Raw genomic sequence first — 18,742 nt, 5'->3', positions numbered from 1 at the left:
AAATAAAAAATAAATTAATTGTGAAACGGCCCTTTTTAAGTGTGGAACATTCTCACATTATAATTTTAAACTAGTAATTTTTAATTTAATTAAAAAAATAGTATGTTAAAATTGAAAATTGTGACACGTAGGATTAGCCACCACGTGAATGGATTCCAATCAATAATGGAAGTTTTGTCCTGTTAGAGAAGTAATTTTAAGACATACAATCCTCATTTTAAATTTTAAATTTATGTTAAAAAAAAAAACAATATAATTTTAAAAATAAGTGGTGGGATTAATTCCGTGTAGCTTTTGGTGACAGAGTACGATGTCGTGTGTTTCTTAAACAACTATTTCTCTGTAAAAACGTTTTTTAAATTCTGAATTTTTAGTTGGTTCGTCTTTTATCAAACAATACTCATCTTTTTAGTCTCATTAGAAATTTTTATTTACAGTTTAAAAAAATATTGCAAAAGTTTTAAAACTAAAAGTTGAATATGTGATGAAACAACCCTATTTCTAAAATAAAATACTAAAAAATAAAATGGTTATCTTTTCAAACATCCTAATTATTTTATTTATAACTACAATTTTTCTTTTTAAAATTCAACCATTAGAAACCAATCCTTTGACCTTGGAACCTTAGAAACCATAATTGATACTTCTATTCAACATATTAATTAAACTAAATTAATAAAAAAACATCTCCAAAATTTGCTTTTTTTAATAATATCTTTGTATTGAGAATTGTTGAGAGTGAGTTTCGCATTGGCCAATTAAGATGATGATTATAAGTTTACAAGTAAGGAATATATGTCCACTAGAATAAGATATTTTTTAAGAAAGAAAAGCTTATGAGATATTTTTTAAGAAAGAAAAGCTTATGCTCGAAGTAGACAATGCCATTCCATATTGAAGGGTCTCCATTCCCAATCCTTTAAACTTAAAAAAAAAATATATAAAAAATACTCTAAAGAGTTAGATTTGAATAATAATCCTTAGTCTTTAATCTTTCTATTAGTGGTTATATTTGGTGTTTTTTTAGTTTATTTTGAAAACTCAAACCAAATTTTAGAAGATAAAAAAATAGTTTTTGAAAATTTAGATTTTATTTTTAAGGATCCATTAAAAAAAATAAAAAAAATGTGAGAAAAAAACCCAGTTGAAAAAAAAAATTATCATCCTAAAATATTTATTCTTAAAAAAAAAATAAAAAATAAAAACTTAGTATATGATCACATGGTAGGTAGTCTCTATAAAAGGGCGTTCATGTTGTGGTTCTGAGAACATCATCACAAAAAACATCATGTGTTGTTTAGCTTTGAGGGTCGTGTTTCTCAACCTTCTTTGCACTTCGCTCATCTCTGCCTCTGCTTCCAATGGCGATGGAAGAAAGGTATAAGAACCAGTTTTGTTTTTCTTTTTTGTTTGTTGAAATATAAAGCTGACATTTTGTTTCTTCTTCTAAATCCTGGTAGATTTACATCGTGTACATGGGGAGCAAGCCGAAGGACTCATCTCAACCTCATTTGCACCATCGGGCAATGTTGGAAGAAGTGGTCGGAAGGTGGATATATAAATTTTATTATCCACAAAGCATTGTTATTAATTATATGTTCAACTTTTTCTGATTGTGTTTTTGGGATCAGTGCTTTCTCTGCAGAATCTATAGTGTATAGTTACAAAAGAAGTTTCAACGGATTTGCAGTCAAACTCACAGAAGAAGAAGCTCAAAGGATGGCTGGTACGTACCACCAATATAATGAACACCCTTTTCATTATTATTATTATTATTATTATTATTATTTGTTTGAAACTGATTGGGACATGTCATTTCAGCTAAGGAAGGTGTGGTGTCTGTGTTTCCAAGTAAAAATTACAAACTGCAAACCACAAGATCATGGGATTTCATAGGTTTTCCACGAGATGTTCCTCGAGTACCTCAACAGGAAAGCGACATCATTGTGGGAGTTCTTGACACCGGAATTTGGCCGGACAGTTTAAGTTTCCACGACCAGGGTCTTGGTGCTCCACCGCCCAAATGGAAGGGTATTTGTGAAGCCTCCGCCAACTTCCGTTGCAACAGGTAAACTTTTTATATATATATATATATATATATATATATTAAAAAAAAAAAAAAAACAAATAATGTTGTTTGATTGAAAAGAGTTGGAATGATTTAGAAAAATCATTGGAGCTCGAGCATACCGAGCAGAGGGTCCTCTGCCCCCTACTGAGGCTTGGGGACCCATCGATACAAACGGCCATGGGACGCACGTTGCATCGACGGTGGCTGGTCGTCTGGTGGATAATGCAAGCTTATACGGGTTTGGGCTGGGGTTGGCGAGAGGAGGGGTTCCCTCTGCCCGCATTGCTGTGTACAAAGTATGCTGGGAAAGAGGGTGCAGTGACGCTAATATTCTTGCGGCATTCGACGATGCAATAGCCGACGGTGTTGATATTTTATCTCTTTCAATTGGGGATCTAGTGAGGCCTTTCTTTGAGGATGGCATTGCCATTGGAGCTTACCAGGCCATGAGAAATGGAATACTGACCTCCAACGCCGCCGGCAATGGTGGTCCTAATAGGTATACCACTGGAAGTATGGCCCCATGGATGCTCTCTGTCGCTGCTAACACCATTGACAGGAACTTCGTATCACATGTACAACTTGGAAATGGAAATGTGTACCAGGTCCTCTCGCCTTCATTTCTTAATTACATTTAAATTTCGTTTTTACTCTGTTTTTCACTGTGCCATCAAGTTTATTATTATTTATATGGAAATGTGCAGGGAGTTGCAATCAACTTATTTGATCTTGGGGGAAAGCAATATCCGTTAGTTTATGCTGGAGATGTGCCCAATATCGCTGGAGGATTCAGTAGCAGCACCTCCAGGTAATCCCAAACTCACTATTTTGAGTTCGGTGAAGAAACAGAGTTTGAGACAGTGAATATATGAAACAGATTTTGTGGTGTGAACTCGGTGGATCGGAATTTGGTGAGGGGAAAAATTGTTTTGTGTGATTCTTCGGCTGTAAGTTTCCCTTCTCTAAATGGTGCAGTGGGCGTGGTGATGGAAAGCACCACCACGTGGCATTTGATTCGAACCTTTCCCTTGCCCGCTTCCCACTTCAACCCACCGAGCGGCAACCCAATTAGGCTCTATATCACTTCAAACCCGTACGTACTTTGAAGTTTCGCAAAACTATTGCTGTTTTTATTTCCACTTTTAGTGTTTTAAGGTCTAATGATTGATCTGTTGAGTTCCGTAGAGCTCCCACTGCCACCATTTTCAGGAGTGTGGATGTCAACCACACGAATGCTCCCGTTGCAGCTGACTTCTCCTCTAGGGGACCCAATGCCATATCCCCCAACATTCTCAAGGTCACTTAATTTGTGTTTCTATCGTCTTTTGTTCAACATTTCCTTAATTAACACATCATCTTATGTACTACTGTATGCAGCCGGATTTGAGTGCTCCTGGAGTTAATATTCTAGCTGCATGGCCTCAAAATGTGCCCATCTCTCCTGGAAATCCATTGTTGTCGCCTTATAATTTTGCGTCAGGCACATCCATGGCTTGTCCTCACGCCACTGCAATTGCTGCATACGTAAAAACCTTCAGTCCCTGGTGGTCGCCAGCTGCCATAAAGTCAGCTCTAATGACAACCGGTAATACTAATACCTAAACTCCAAACAAAAAATGGAAGATTGAAACCAAATATTGGTGTTTAAGCTTTGATAAAATTATTTTGTATCAATTCATTTTGTACAGCTTCTCCCATGGATGCCAGATTCAGCCAAGGAGCAGAGTTTGCATATGGTTCAGGCCAAATCAACCCACTCAAGGCAGTAAATCCAGGGTTGGTCTACAATGCGAGTGAAAGCGACTACGTGAAATACTTGTGTGGGATACCGGGCATCACCCGCGCCCAGCTCCAACAGATCACCGGTGAAGATATTATTTGTACTGACAGCAACACTGGACGTGACTTGGATCTAAACTATCCTTCTTTTGCTCTCTCTATGGGGCGTGGACAATCCCTCCGTGTATTCTTCCCAAGAACACTCACAAACGTTGAAGCTACAGTGTCCACATACAGAGCTACGGTTTATTCTCCTCCAGGACTCAACCTCCAATTCAAAGTGGATCCTCCTGCTTTGACATTCCATGGCATTGGAGATACCAAATCATTCACGCTGGGTGTTCAAGGATGGCTGTCCGCAACCGATCCCACAACAGTTTCTGCATCTTTGGTGTGGAGCAATGGTGTTCGTGAAGTTAGGAGCCCTATAGTATTGTTTTAATTCACCCAATAATAATCTTAAACCTTAGTTTGGGCCCCTGTTTGTTTTAAGTTCAAATAAAGGAAATGAAAAGTGTGGGGAGCTGGGACACTGTTCTTTGCTTCCTATCACTTTCATTTTGGCTTGTCTCTCATCCTCCTCTAAATTGTGTTCGTCTCTAAATAAAATTGAATGTTAGCAACTGCTATATTCAAGTGAACTACAACACTTAATCCATCGAATATCTCTAGAAAGAGTTTAGGATACGCACCTCTCGCACCTTCTTCTCGTTTCCAGGTTACCTCTTTATCACGGTTGTTACACAATGAGACTTTTACCAAGGAAATCACTTGGTTGCACAAACACCTAGTGTCACTGGCTAAAATTTTGACAGGTTTCTCCTCGTAAGTCAAATCTTCCAAAGGAGAAGTGTTTCATGTCCTATCGCATGGGTAGAGTCTGGCGTGTACTTTCAACATGGATATGTGAAACTCATTGAGCACAACAGTGAAGTCCGGTGGTAAAGCTATACTATAACTTGCCCTTATTCCCAAATCTTAACATCCCTCTAATAGGTACCACTTTCAAGAAAAACATGACCCCCCCACTTCGGACTTGAGGTCTTTACTATACGAATATACATAGCTCTTCTATCGCCTATGTGCGGTGAGTATCCTCTGCTTAAATTTTATGTACCACTACGTTGGTGACCTAAACCAACTCTGATTTCAGTAATTGTTGCGTACCTACCTCTCCCCAAAATACCAGTGTCCGGCACCTATGCCCATAAAATATCTCAAATTGGGCATCTGAATGGTTGCCTATGTGTTGTCGACAAATTGCATAAGAGGTAGATGTTCGTCCAGCAACTAGAGAAATCCATGACACAGGCTTGCAACATATCATTTAGGATCTGATTCAATATTTTAGTCTGTCCATTTGTCTGGAGGTGGAAAGATGTGTAAATCTTAGTCACTTTCCCAGCAGCGCCTTTTTGAAGACTTTTCCAAAATTGCGAGGTGAACCTGGTGTTCCCATTTGACACAGTACGAACTAACACTCCATGCAGGCATACTATCTCTCTGGCATATAATTGCGCCCATCAATCTACTCGATATGTGGTCCCCAAAATGAAGTGAGCTGTCTTGGTTGGTCTTGTTGTAATTTGTCATAAGTTTTTTTATTTAATTTAGTTATTAACTCTCATCAATTTATCAATTTATAACAGTTGATTAAAGAAGAATATTATTAATTTGGTTATTGATTGTGTAACCATTTTAATATTAATTTTATTTAATTCCATAACGTTTGATAATCCAAACATCTGTCCCTATATAATGGGCTTGTCTAGGAGGTTGTTGATATCGAAATTTGATATCAAAGTTTGAGAGAGTTTTGTGTGTCGCATTGTATTTCTTGAGTGACATATTGGAGAAAGTCTTTGTAGTGTGATAGTGAGGTATTCACTTGTAATACTTTGATTATTAGTGATGGGTTGCTACCCGTGGATGTAGGGGAACTTCTTCTCTCCGAACCACGTAAATATCTTGGTGTCTCTTTGTGTAATTCCGTTAATTGGTGGTGTGAGTACATTTGTTAAGTTCACGTTAAAACCTTACTTGGTCTCTGGCAAACTCGATATAAAATCCATACATGTTATCTCCCATTTCCACTTAGGAACATTCAAGGGCTATACAATCCTATTGGGTGTTGTTTTAGGGTCTTCACCTGCTGGCAGTCAAACATCGGCTTACGAAATTCGCCATGTCTCTCTTCTTCTCTGGCTGCCAATAGCATCCTTTTAGATTCTGATACATCTTTATACTTCCTGAGTGGAATGTAGAAGCTATATCATTAGCTTTAGTCATAATCTCTTTCAGGATTTTCTCCGAGAGAACACAAAGGTGTGTCAGAAAAGTTACCACAGGGATAATTGGCTTGTGGCAGCCAAGCGTTCATAGCGACGTTGCTTTTTGATCCTTTGATGTCGGCTCTTCCTATCATTGTGAAGCAGAATTCACCAAGTGTTGGATTGTTCACCCACCAATAGAGAATGTGAGCTGGGTTTAGACCGTTGTGAGACAGGTTAGTTTTACCCTACTGATGAGAGTGTCGCAACAGTAATTCAACCTAGTACAAGAGGAACCGTTGATTTGCACAATTGGTCATCGCACTTGGTTGAAAAGCCAGTGGCGCGAAGCTACCGTGCGCTGGATTATGACTGAACGCCTCTAAGTCAGAATCCGGGCTAGAAGCGATGCATGCACCCATCGCTTGATTGCCGACCAGCAGTAGGGGCCTTTTGGCCCCCAAGGCACGTGTCGTTGGCTAAGCCCTTGTGACGGATGAGTCTCAAGGGCTGCCTTGTAACGTAATTCCCACTGAGCGATGGGTAGAATCCTTTGCAGACGACTTAAATATGCGATAGGGTATTGTAAGTGGCAGAGTTTGCCACGGAGGCCCCCGTCTGAAGAGATTGAAAACCCCACGTCTCTATTTGATTCCAGACCTTGTTAAGCTGCTCGTCAGATTTTTGGGCGTTAATAGTACAATTTCGCAAGGTGGGTTGCACAGTCATTTGTGTTATCAGAGCGGTACACCTCTGGCTACAACCTTAATTCTAGCCCTCTTCATCTCATCTTATAAATTCTCTTGCTTGTGTTCTTGCTCAAAGTATCAGCTACAATGTTGGTCTTGACTGTATGTGTAAGACTCGAGCCTCGACGAGAAATGAAAAATCTAATTTTACCTTTAAAGTTGAACTTCTAAGATTTTATCGAGGGTTGAACAAATTTGGAGATGAGGCGGTAGAGAAAAAATGCTTGGAAATAATAAAGGATCCTAGGAAAAATATAAAAGAAAAAAATGATAGAAAATTAGAAATATGGTCAAAGTCAACCCGAAAGGGTAATTCGGTCACTCTGCCCTCCCTTCTCATTCAGCACCTGAAACACCTGAAATTGAGGTTAGTAACATATGATTAAAAGAAAGAAAAAGAAAAATGAAGGAAGAAGGAAGAAGGAAAAGAAGGAAAAGGGGAAAAGAAAAGAATAGAAAAGGAAATAGGGAGAGAAAAAAAGTTCTAGAGGGAGGTAATCACAGCTCCGGCCACGAGGAGTCCGGTTCCAGCCGAGTTTTTCCATGAAATTTTCACAGAACTTAGAGGGTCTTCTTCATGAAATTTTCACAGAACTTAGAGGATCCAAAACCGTAAAAAAAAAAACGAGTAAAATCTAAAGATAAAGTTCTTGAATCTAGAATTTTGGATTTCCTTAGATATATGCTGAGCGTTAGAGTCTGAAATATCTAGGAAGGAGGTTGTAGTTGCATTAATGTGAATACTTGCATTAATGTTGCATTAATCTATGAAGGAGGTCTTATGTGAATACTTGCATTAATGTTGCCGCATTTTCAAGGCAAACACCGTCGCAGCTTAAAAATGGAACTCTCTGTCACAGAGATGCTCCCAACAAAGCCGGAGGCAATTACTCTCATTTTATTCCCTTTTATTAGCATAATATAATCACTTCATAAATCATTAGTTTTTTGATTGAAACAACAGATTTTGCGTCGAAGACTCGGTAGATCTGAGCTTGGTGAGGGGAAAAACCCTATTGAGGGCTGCAACAATGGCATCCTTCACAGGCGCAGTGGCATCCTATCTCCACATTGCAGCCGCCAATGGCATAATTAACAGTTCAAGGAACGGTAAGCCAAGCCATAGTCTCGGCTTCTCTGGTTTGGAGTGATGGTATGCATTATGAAATGAAACATATTATTACTAACCATGGAATTAATTCAATGATTATTTAGAACTCAAAAGCATGTTAGTCTTAAAGTAAGACTTGGGTGCTAGTTCCTGCGTCTAGCTTTTGTAGCCCCATTGATCCAATAATATGGTGCCACTTTTCCTCACTTTTTTCAGATCTCTTTTCTATTTTTATCCTTTTCCTTTTTTTCCCTTTCCATTTAAACAATAACATTTTACATGTTTATATTCTAAAATTACCTACTTTTTTCTATTTTTTTTTTTCTAAAAAACAGAATCTTTGACATTATCACTTTGAAATATTTTTCTCCCGATCATTTTTAAAATGGATTAGTTGAATAATAAATGAAATAGTATTATTGTGTGGATGAGAAAAGAAGTTAAAAAGATACATAAAAATTATGAAATAAAAAATAAAATGAATTATGAAACCCTTCTCACATTGTAATTTAATTAAAAAGCAAATAGTATATTAAAATTAGAAATTATGACACGTACAATTAATCAAGTGAATGAACTCTAATCAATAATGGAAATTTTGTCTCGTTAGAGAAATGTATCCTCATTTTAAATAATTTTAAAATTTATCTTAAAACAATATAATTTTAAAATAAATAGTGGGATTAATTCCGTGTAGCTTTGGATGACGTATAGTGAAGTGCCGTGTGTTTCTTAAACAACTGGTTTCTCTGTAAAAATGTTTTTTAAATTTTAAATATTAAATTGATTTGTTTTATCAAACAACCCTTTATCTTTTGAAATTTGGAAACAAAAAAACAGGAACATCTTTTTTATATATAAAACTTCTACAAATGGAAAAAAAAAAAGAGCAATTTAAAATTCTGGAAATAATCTTGTAATAAGAAAAAAGAATTGAAAACATTAGAAATTTTTCATAGATAAATTTAATTTAAAGAGAAAGCATAAATTATATACATAAAAAAAACTTTGTTTTATTAAAGGCTACCCATGATGTCATTTAATTTTTATAGCATTTCGGTTAAAAGGTGGAGACTAAAATGTAATTATAAAATCTAGAACTAATTTAACTTTATAATGCATTAATTTTTTTTTTTTGTTAAATGTATAAATTTAATCCTTCATTTGAACACATCTGTCTATTTTGCTGTCTTAAAAAAAAAAAAAAAAAAAAAAAAAAATTTAAGGTTTAGGGTTACGAATAAATTATTTAAGGTTGAAATAATACAAAGGAATTTAAAAAAAAAAAAAAAGTGTTTATTATTAGTATAGGAATGAAAATCATATGTTTATACCACATCACATCCTCCATTTTCTCGCTTCAATTTATAATGTTATACTTTTACATTTTGTCATACTTTTACTCTCTTTTCAATATGCCCTTTTAATCTCCTTGTTCCATTCTTTAATCCTTAAAAATTAAACAAAAGAGTTCAATTGCACGAAAATTGGAGAAGAGAAAATAGACATTTCACATTAAACTTCTCTTGACTATGAATATTTTGGTGTAGGGTAAGGTTAGTTCTCCCAATGCCCATAATGATCGTCGAGAGTTGCTCTTCTCCGGATGATTTTTCAATGTTGGGAGATGTGGATATTAGGATAAACATAATTTATTATACCAATAGTTTTAGCCATTGAATTACAGGCGAGGGGAATAAATGCAAATTGACGAAAAAGGATAAAAAAAAAAAAAAAAAGACAGATAAAAAATGGAAAAGGGAGATGATTAAGTGTAGATAAATGATTTTTATCTATAATATTAACTATTCAAATGATAAAAGAGTATTTGTTATTATGGGGAAGTTTGAAGCATTATTAAAGCAAAGCATAAATTTATGTATATTTTCTATTAATTGAAGAATAAAAACAATTAGAATGAAGGAAAATAAAATTGAGAGAGATTAAAACTATAAACGTTGAATATGTAATGAAACAACCTTATTCTAAAATAAAAAATAAAAAATAAAAATGGTTATCTTTTCAAACATCCTAATTATTTTATTTATAACTACAATTTTTTTTTCTCAAAATTTAACTATTACAAACCAAACCTTTGACCTTAGAAATAATAATTGATACTTCTGTTGATTAGAAATAATAATCGATACTTCTATTCAACTATATGGTTTCAATTAATCGAGTAAGATATTAATTAGGTTAAATTAATAAAAAATATCTCTAAACATTTTCATTTTGTCACAAAAATACCATTAAATTTTTAAAAAATTTAATAAGGACCATAAAATAAAAATTATTGAAAAAGAATCTACGTTAGATAATTAAGAGAATGGTCATAAGTTTATAAAAAAATGTATATGCATTAAAATGAGTAATTTTGGAGAAATAAAAAACAAAATCATAAGAGCTCCTACTCAAACCGTACAATATCATACTATTTCGAATGGTTCAAATTTCTAACCTTTTAAACTTTAAAAAATACTCTAAAAAATTAGATTTAAATAAAAATTATAAATACTTTATTTTAAAAATATTTAAAAATATTCTTGAACTAAGTTTTAATAAGATCCATTTCATAATCATTTGTCTTTTTAATTTTAAAAAATTAAATTTAGAAACAAGATTACACCCACTTATTAGTTGTTGTATCTGGTATTGGAGAGAGTGATTTTGAAAATTCAAACCAAAATTTTAAAGTTAAAATAATAGTTCCGGAAAATTTAGATTTTATTTTTGAAACCTACTAAAAGGATAAAATAAAAAATTAAAAAAATGTAAGAAAAAAAGAAAATTATCATCCTACAATATTTATTGTTAAAAAAAATATATATAATAAAAACTTCGTAGATGATCCCATGGTAGGTGGTCTCTATAAAAGGGCGTTCATGGTGTGGTTCTGAGAACAACATCACAAACAGCATCATGTGTTGTTTAGCTTTGAGGGTCGTGTTTCTCAACCTCGTTTGCACTTTGCTCATCTCTGCCTCTGCTTCCAATGGCGATGGAAGAAAGGTATAAGAACCAGTTTTGTTTTTCTTTTTTGTTTGTTGAAATACAAAACTGACATTTTGTTTCTTCTTCTAAATCCTGGTAGATTTACATCGTGTACATGGGGAGCAAGCCGAAGGACTCATCTCAACCTCATTTGCACCATCGGGCAATGTTGGAAGAAGTGGTCGGAAGGTGGATATATAAATTTTATTATCCACAAAGCATTGTTATTAATTATATGTTCAACTTTTTCTGATTGTGTTTTTGGGATCAGTGCTTTCTCTGCAGAATCTATAGTGTATAGTTACAAAAGAAGTTTCAACGGATTTGCAGTCAAACTCACAGAAGAAGAAGCTCAAAGGATGGCTGGTACGTACCACCAATATAATGAACACCCTTTTCATTATTATTATTATTATTATTATTATTATTTGTTTGAAACTGATTGGGACATGTCATTTCAGCTAAGGAAGGTGTGGTGTCTGTGTTTCCAAGTAAAAATTACCAACTGCAAACCACAAGATCATGGGATTTCATAAATTTTCCACGAGATGTTCCTCGATTACCTCTACAGGAAAGCAACATCATCGTCGGCGTTCTTGACACCGGAATTTGGCCGGACAGTTTAAGCTTCGACGACCAAGGTCTTGGTCCTCCACCGCCCAAATGGAAGGGTATTTGTGAATCTTCCGCCAACTTCCGTTGCAACAGGTAAAGCTTTTAAAACAAAATAAAATACAAACAAATAATGTTGTTTGATTGAAAAGAGTTGGAATGATTTAGAAAAATCATCGGAGCTCGAGCATACCGAGCAGAGGGCCCTCCGCCCCCTACTCAGGCTTGGGGACCCATCGATACAAGCGGGCATGGGACGCACGTTGCATCGACGGTGGCTGGTAGTCTGGTGGATAATGCAAGCTTATACGGGTTTGGGCTGGGGTTGGCGAGAGGAGGGGTTCCCTCTGCCCGCATTGCTGTGTACAAAGTATGCTGGGAAAGAGGGTGCAGTGACGCTAATATTCTTGCGGCATTCGACGATGCAATAGCCGACGGTGTTGATATTTTATCCATTTCAATTGGCGGCCGTCGAGTGAGGCCTTTCTTTGAGAATGGCATTGCCATTGGAGCTTTCCAGGCCATGAGAAATGGAATACTGGTTTCCAACTCCGCCGGCAATGATGGTCCTAATTGGTATACCACTGGAAGTATGGCCCCATGGATGCTCTCTGTCGCTGCTAACACCATTGACAGGAACTTCGCAGCACATGTACAACTTGGAAATGGAAATGTGTACCAGGTCCTCTCACCTTCATTTCTTAATTACATTTAAATTTCGTTTTTACTCTGTTTTTTTCACTTTTCCATCAAGTTTATTATTATTATTTATATGGAAATGTGCAGGGAGTTGCAATCAACTTATTTGATCTTGGGGGAAAGCAATATCCGTTAGTTTATGCTGGAGATGTGCCCAATATCGGTGGAGGATTCGATAGCAGCATCTCCAGGTAATCCCAAACTCACTATTTTCAGTTAGGTGAAGAAACAGATTTTGAGACAGTGAATATATGAAACAGATTTTGTGATGTCAACTCGGTGGATCGGAATTTGGTGAGGGGAAAAATTGTTTTATGTGATTCTTCGAATGTAAGTTTCCCTTCTCTAAATGGCGCAGTGGGCGTGGTGATGGAAAGCACCGCATCCTGGCATTTGATTGGAACCTTTCCCTTGCCTGCTTCCCACTTCAACCCACCAAGCGCCAACCCGATTAGGCTCTATATCACTTCAAACCCGTACGTAATTTCAAGTTTCGCCAAACTATTGCTATTTGTATTTCTAATTTTAGTGTTTTAAGTTCTGATGATTGATCTGTTGAGTTCCGTAGAGCTCCCACTGCCACCATTTTCAGGAGTGTGAATGTCAACGACACGAATGCTCCTGTTGCAGCTGCCTTCTCCTCTAGGGGACCCAATACCATATCCCCCAACATTCTGAAGGTCACTTAATTTGTGTTTCTATACTCTTTTGTTCAACACTTCCTTAATTAACATCATCTTATGTACTACTGTATGCAGCCGGATTTGAGTGCTCCTGGAGTTAATATTCTAGCAGCATGGCCTCAAAATGTGCCCATCTCTCATGGACATCCATTGTCGTCGCCTTATAATTTTGCGTCAGGCACATCCATGGCTTGTCCTCACGCCACTGCAATTGCTGCATACGTAAAAACCTTCAGTCCCTGGTGGTCGCCAGCTGCCATAAAGTCAGCTCTAATGACAACCGGTAATACTAATACCTAAACTCCAAACAAAAAATGGAAGATTGCAACCAAATATTGGTGTTTAAGCTTTGATAAAATTATTTTGTATCAATTCATTTTGTACAGCTTCTCCCATGGATGCCAGATTCAGCCAAGGAGCAGAGTTTGCATATGGTTCAGGCCAAATCAACCCACTCAAGGCAGTAAATCCAGGGTTGGTCTACAATGCAAGTGAAAGCGACTACGTGGAATACTTGTGCGGGATACCGAATATCACCCGCGCCCAGCTCCAACAGATCACCGGTGAAGATATTATTTGTACTGACAGCAACACTGGACGTGACTTGGATCTAAACTATCCTTCTTTTGCTCTCTCCATGGGGCGTGGACAATCCCTCCGTGTATTCTTCCCAAGAACACTCACAAACGTTGAAGCTACAGTGTCCACATACAGAGCTACGGTTTATTCTCCTCCAGGACTCAACCTCCAATTCAAAGTGGATCCTCCTGCTTTGACATTCCATGGCATTGGAGATACCAAATCATTCACGCTGGGTGTTCAAGGATGGCTGTCCGCAACCGATCCCGCAACAGTTTCTGCATCTTTGGTGTGGAGCAATGGTGTTCGTGAAGTTAGGAGCCCTATAGTACTATTTTAATTCACCCAATAATAATAATAATAATAGTAATAATCTTAAACCTTAGTGTGGGCTCCTGTTTGTTTTAAGTTTGAATAAAGGGAATGAAAAGTGTGGGGAGCTGGGACACTGTTCTTTGCTTCCTATCACTTTCATTTTGGCTTTGGCTTGTCTCTCATCCTCCTCTAAATTGGGTTTCCCTCTAAATAAAATGCATATTAAATAGTGAAAGGCAAATGTCTCATATATGCACCAGGACGTGAATTGAGGAGTCATAGAATCTAGTGGTATTAGCTAGTTCTTCTGCGTTTGAGTTGTAGACTCTTATGTTATGATAGAATAATAGCAATTTATTTTACAACTTTGTTAGTAGACATGATGTTTCGTGTTTTCAACTATGCTGTTATTGTTTTCTATTTTGAACCGAATTTTATGCACATTTAAATCCAAGTAAAATGTTTTGGATGATTTCTCACACATAGTAGTAGTCTTGGTAGTTGAGTGTAGGAAGAGAACATCATTTATTCATATTTGGTATTGGGATAGAACACACCATTACCTTACTTCATAGGCCCTCACCACCTTAACTAGACCTCAACGGGAAGTGGAGATTGTAATAGGGCTTCGGACGGAATGAACACCATCACTCCACACCAAACAAGCAGAGACTAACCTACGACTCACTGTTCCACCAACTGTCAAATTGAAGGATTTCCTTTCCCCAATGCGATTAAATGATAGAACACAGGGATTCACTGTGATGCGAAGGCCTTTTGGGGCAGAAATGGTAGCTCTATATGTGGATCCACTGGATGCCACATTTGTGAGAGTTCTAGTGAAGTACTGATTGAGGGCTTTCGAACCGGCCGCTACCGAAAGTGCAAAAGAAGGAAGGTTTAGATCCCATACTCTTCCAATGTTTCCAGAAGTGCAAGCACTATTATCGCCAGTGATACGTCGAACCATGGCCGTGTCGTAACCTTGACCACACAAGAATTTCACATACTCATTTTCATCTGCATCGTACACCAACCCTGGATTTACAGCCTTCAGTGGGTTGACATGGCCTGCGCCATACGCAAACTCCGCCTGTGAGTGGAGGCTAGCATTCATGGGCGAAGCTGTAGAAAGAGAGAGGAGTGAGTGAAAAGCACACAAAATTTAGAAAAACAGAGCAGTTAGTAATAATTACCGGTTGTCATGAGTGCTGATTTTATAGCAGCGGGAGACAAGGTTGGATTGAATGTTTTAACATACACTGCGACTCCAGTGATATGTGAGCAAGACATGGAGGTCCCTGAGATTATATTGTAAAGCGAACTCCTGGAGTCTTTAACTTCAGCTATTGGCGCAACGGGAGGCCATGCTCCTAGAATTTCAACTCCTGGACCACTCAAATCTGGCTGCATGTGTGGAAGTAAATGAATCAAATGAATGATGGAAAGACAAACGCAATTTATTGTTTGAATTGGAAAGGAGGAAAAACCTTGAGAATGTGGTTGGCTAGAGAATTAGGTCCCCGAGATGAGAAGGAAGCAATAACAGGAGCAGATGGATCTTGTGTAGCGTTACTCTTGAAAAACATGGCATACGGAGTGCTGTTAATAGAAACAATAAATTATTTCAATAAACTTGTTAAGTTGAATTGAGGAAAGTGAAGAGAAACATACAGTGTTTCACGAGTGAAGCGAAAAATGGTAATGACATCTTGTCGGCTGACGAGGGCAGCAGGCAGGGGATAGGAACCTGCATTATCCCTTGTACCAGATTGCATTATGACGCCATTTATGGCACCCAACGAAGAGAATAGAGAAGGAGGAACTATAGCTTCACAAAGAAGTACTTTCCCCCTCACCTTCTCCGGATTCACTGAATTTTTCCGACAGTATCTGTTTCAACAAAGTACATAACAAATCAAACAAATTTATACAACTCACATTTAACTTAGATTAGTTTACTTTTCAAAATAAAATAGTTATTAAATGAGACATTAATTACCTAGAGATAGAGCGTTTGAAACCTCGGTTGGGTACGTCACCACCATAAACTAAGGGATATTGATAAACCATAGTGTTGAACGTGTTGATTGAAACTCCCTGCACTTTCATGAAAACATTACAATTTTATATGTTATATATATAACTATATATATGATTTATATGATAACATATATAAAACCAGTCATAGCATATCAGGTGACAAAAAAAATAAATTAAAAAATAATGTTACCTGGAAGAATCTTCCATCGCCAAGCCTTACTCGAGTGACAAATTTTCGGTCCATGGTGGTTGCAGCGACAGAAAGAAGCCATGGAGACAAGCTTGTGGTGGTGGAGTCCTTGGGACCTTCGTTTCCGGCGGAATTGGAGGTCAATATTCCTTTCTTCATTGCATGGAAAGATCCAATAGCAATGGGATCGCTGAAATAAGGGCGCGGTTTACTGGAGCCAACGGAAAGGGAAATGAAATCGACCCCATCAGCAATTGCATCGTCGAATGCCGCAAGAATGTCGGCGTCGGAGCACCCATGTTTCCAACATATTTTATACACCGCAATCCGCGCAGAGGGAGCCCCTCCTCTGGCCGTGCCGAGGCCGAGATTATACAAACTTGCCTGGCTCACCAGACCGCCAGCCACTATGGACGCTGTGTGGGTCCCATGGCCGTTGGTATCTCTTGGACTGTTAACTTCGTCAGGGGCAATGGACTTCCCAATGTGGTATGCTCGAGCTCCGATGATTTTTCTAACAAAGTTCCAAGCATTCGCATGTTTAGTTGTCATAGATTTATAAATTTTGTTTGTAACTGGAATATAATCGTTTACCTATTGCAGCTGAAATTGGAGACTTGGCATCTGCCCCTCCACTTGGATGGTGGAGAACCAAAACCATCATCGTTGAAACTGGGAGACTCTGGCCAGATTCCGGAGTCCAAAACTCCAACAACTATGTTGCTTTCCAGTTGTGGTACGCGATCAACATTTTGTGGAAACCCCATAAAATCCCACGATCTTGTCGTGTGGAGATGGTTGTTTTGATTGAGGAACACAGAGACCACACCCTCCTTGCCTGAAAAACATTTCAAATTTTATACTCAATTTCAAAAATAACTCATTAAATAAAAATAAAAGATATACTTACTAGCAATCTCTTGAGCTTCTTCTTCAGTGAGTGTCACCACGAATCCGTTGAAACTTCTATTGTAGGTGTATAACACAGATTGTGGATCAAAAGTGCTGAAACAACATACAAATAATTGTTCAAATAATTGTTCAAATAATTGTTCAAATAATTTGTTCAAATAATTGTTGATGAAGGGTGTGTATATATAAATAAACCTGCCAACCACTTGTTCCAACATTGCTCGGTGATGCAAATGAGCGGAAGAAGGGTCCTGTAGCTTGCTCCCCATGTACACAATATATATCTTCCTATCATCATCGTGGGAATGGGAGGTGGATGCCAGCACACTGCAGAACAAGGCAAGGAAGAGGAGATTAAGGATCAGAGGAGAACTCATATCACTGCCTTTTCTTATCATTGGGATATGATTTCAGAGAGGAACACTCATATCTGCATTATATAGCAACAACTTGATACTTACTTCCCAACTTTTTCTTAATTTTCAAGTAAAATTTAATAAATGGTTAGATTAAAAGTTCAAAACATAATTCCTCCTTCAAACTGCTCTATACTTCACAAGACTGTTGGATGAAAGTGTCGCGTTAATTTAAGAAATAATCTGAATTTATAATCAATGAATACTATCTCTATTTATATGAGATCTTTTAAGGAAACCCAAAGCAAATCATTAAAAAAATTGTCCGGACAAATATAGTTTAAAAACAATATCATACCATTGATCCATGATTAACGGTAAGGAAAAAAAAAATTGAAACGAAGTGTCACTGAAAAAACCGTCAATTAAATAAGCAAACATCCACAGACAAATATAATTTAAAAACAAATTGAATCAAATAATAATAACAATAATATACCTTTTTAATCCTGTTTTGTCTTCCCCCAACACAGGCATAAAAAGATAACAAAAATAGTTATAAATATTTAAAAAAAGAATAAATTAAAAAGATGACCAAAAAAGAAATCCCACGTAATATTGTAATTTAAATTAATAAAAAAAGAAATCCCACGTAATATTGTAATTTTGATGTTGATGTGACATTTCGATCCTACCTAAATTATTGATTTATAAGAATATGTGGCGCCTAGACCAATTAAATAAAGTAAGAGCATGTGAGCTACAAATTTCAATTTAAAATGTATATTATTATTATTATTATTATTTCTTAATTTAATTAATCATGCTTTGTGAAATTTATTGTGTATCTCATGTAATATCATTACTTTTATTAGTGATATCTAAATAAATAAGGTATACATAAATCACCCAAAGAGACGACATCTAAATATGAGTAATAATAAGAATATGATAATTAAGAAAATTTTAAAATAATTGAAAGTTAATATTCATATCAATAATTTTTTTTTTTTAATGAAATGAGAGGGGAGATTGTTGGGGGCGTTGTTGCCATTTTTATGTCCATTTTCATCCAAACAATTTTGTCTCAACATTTCTTTTTTTTTTCTTTACTAATTTTAAAATTTTTCTCATCATCACTCACGTCTTAATAATTAATTTTTTTAGTTTAATTATAAAATTCAAAGTTAATTTTTTTAGTTTAAGTTAATTTTTTTAGTTTAACTATAAAATTCGAAGTTTTAATCTTTTAGTCAATAATTAACGTTCATTAAAAATACTTTCATCACTAAAACAATAAAAGTTTTGGAACAAATAACTTTAACAATCAATTAATTATAAAAAAAAACTATTAGCTTTGAAACATATTTTTTCTGTTA

The 18,742-nt window shown here is 36.3% G+C and overlaps 2 protein-coding genes across 2 annotated transcripts; one reads left to right on the top strand and one right to left on the bottom strand.

The window, feature by feature from the left end:
• Nucleotides 1-1,275: 1,275 nt before the first annotated feature.
• Nucleotides 1,276-14,091, top strand: LOC111458261 (cucumisin-like). Its single transcript, XM_023100785.1, has 10 exons — nt 1,276-1,378; nt 1,461-1,549; nt 1,632-1,726; nt 1,822-2,068; nt 11,755-12,268; nt 12,373-12,476; nt 12,546-12,761; nt 12,854-12,965; nt 13,044-13,251; nt 13,355-14,091. The coding sequence occupies exons 1-10, from the start codon at nt 1,289-1,291 to the stop codon at nt 13,885-13,887; spliced, it is 2,208 nt and encodes a 735-aa protein (XP_022956553.1). The 5' UTR covers nt 1,276-1,288; the 3' UTR covers nt 13,888-14,091.
• A 255-nt stretch (nt 14,092-14,346) lies between these two features.
• Nucleotides 14,347-17,399, bottom strand: LOC111458775 (cucumisin-like). Its single transcript, XM_023101581.1, has 9 exons — nt 17,203-17,399; nt 17,006-17,100; nt 16,690-16,933; nt 16,096-16,609; nt 15,865-15,962; nt 15,537-15,755; nt 15,353-15,464; nt 15,059-15,269; nt 14,347-14,987 (listed from the first exon to the last, which is right to left on the bottom strand). The coding sequence occupies exons 1-9, from the start codon at nt 17,382-17,384 to the stop codon at nt 14,461-14,463; spliced, it is 2,202 nt and encodes a 733-aa protein (XP_022957349.1). The 5' UTR covers nt 17,385-17,399; the 3' UTR covers nt 14,347-14,460.
• Nucleotides 17,400-18,742: the final 1,343 nt, after the last annotated feature.

This window comes from Cucurbita moschata, unplaced genomic scaffold (assembly GCF_002738365.1).
Source record: "Cucurbita moschata cultivar Rifu unplaced genomic scaffold, Cmos_1.0 Cmo_Scf00021, whole genome shotgun sequence".
NCBI classification, from domain to species: Eukaryota; Viridiplantae; Streptophyta; class Magnoliopsida; order Cucurbitales; family Cucurbitaceae; genus Cucurbita; species Cucurbita moschata.
This window is presented reverse-complemented; position numbering and strand designations above follow the sequence as displayed.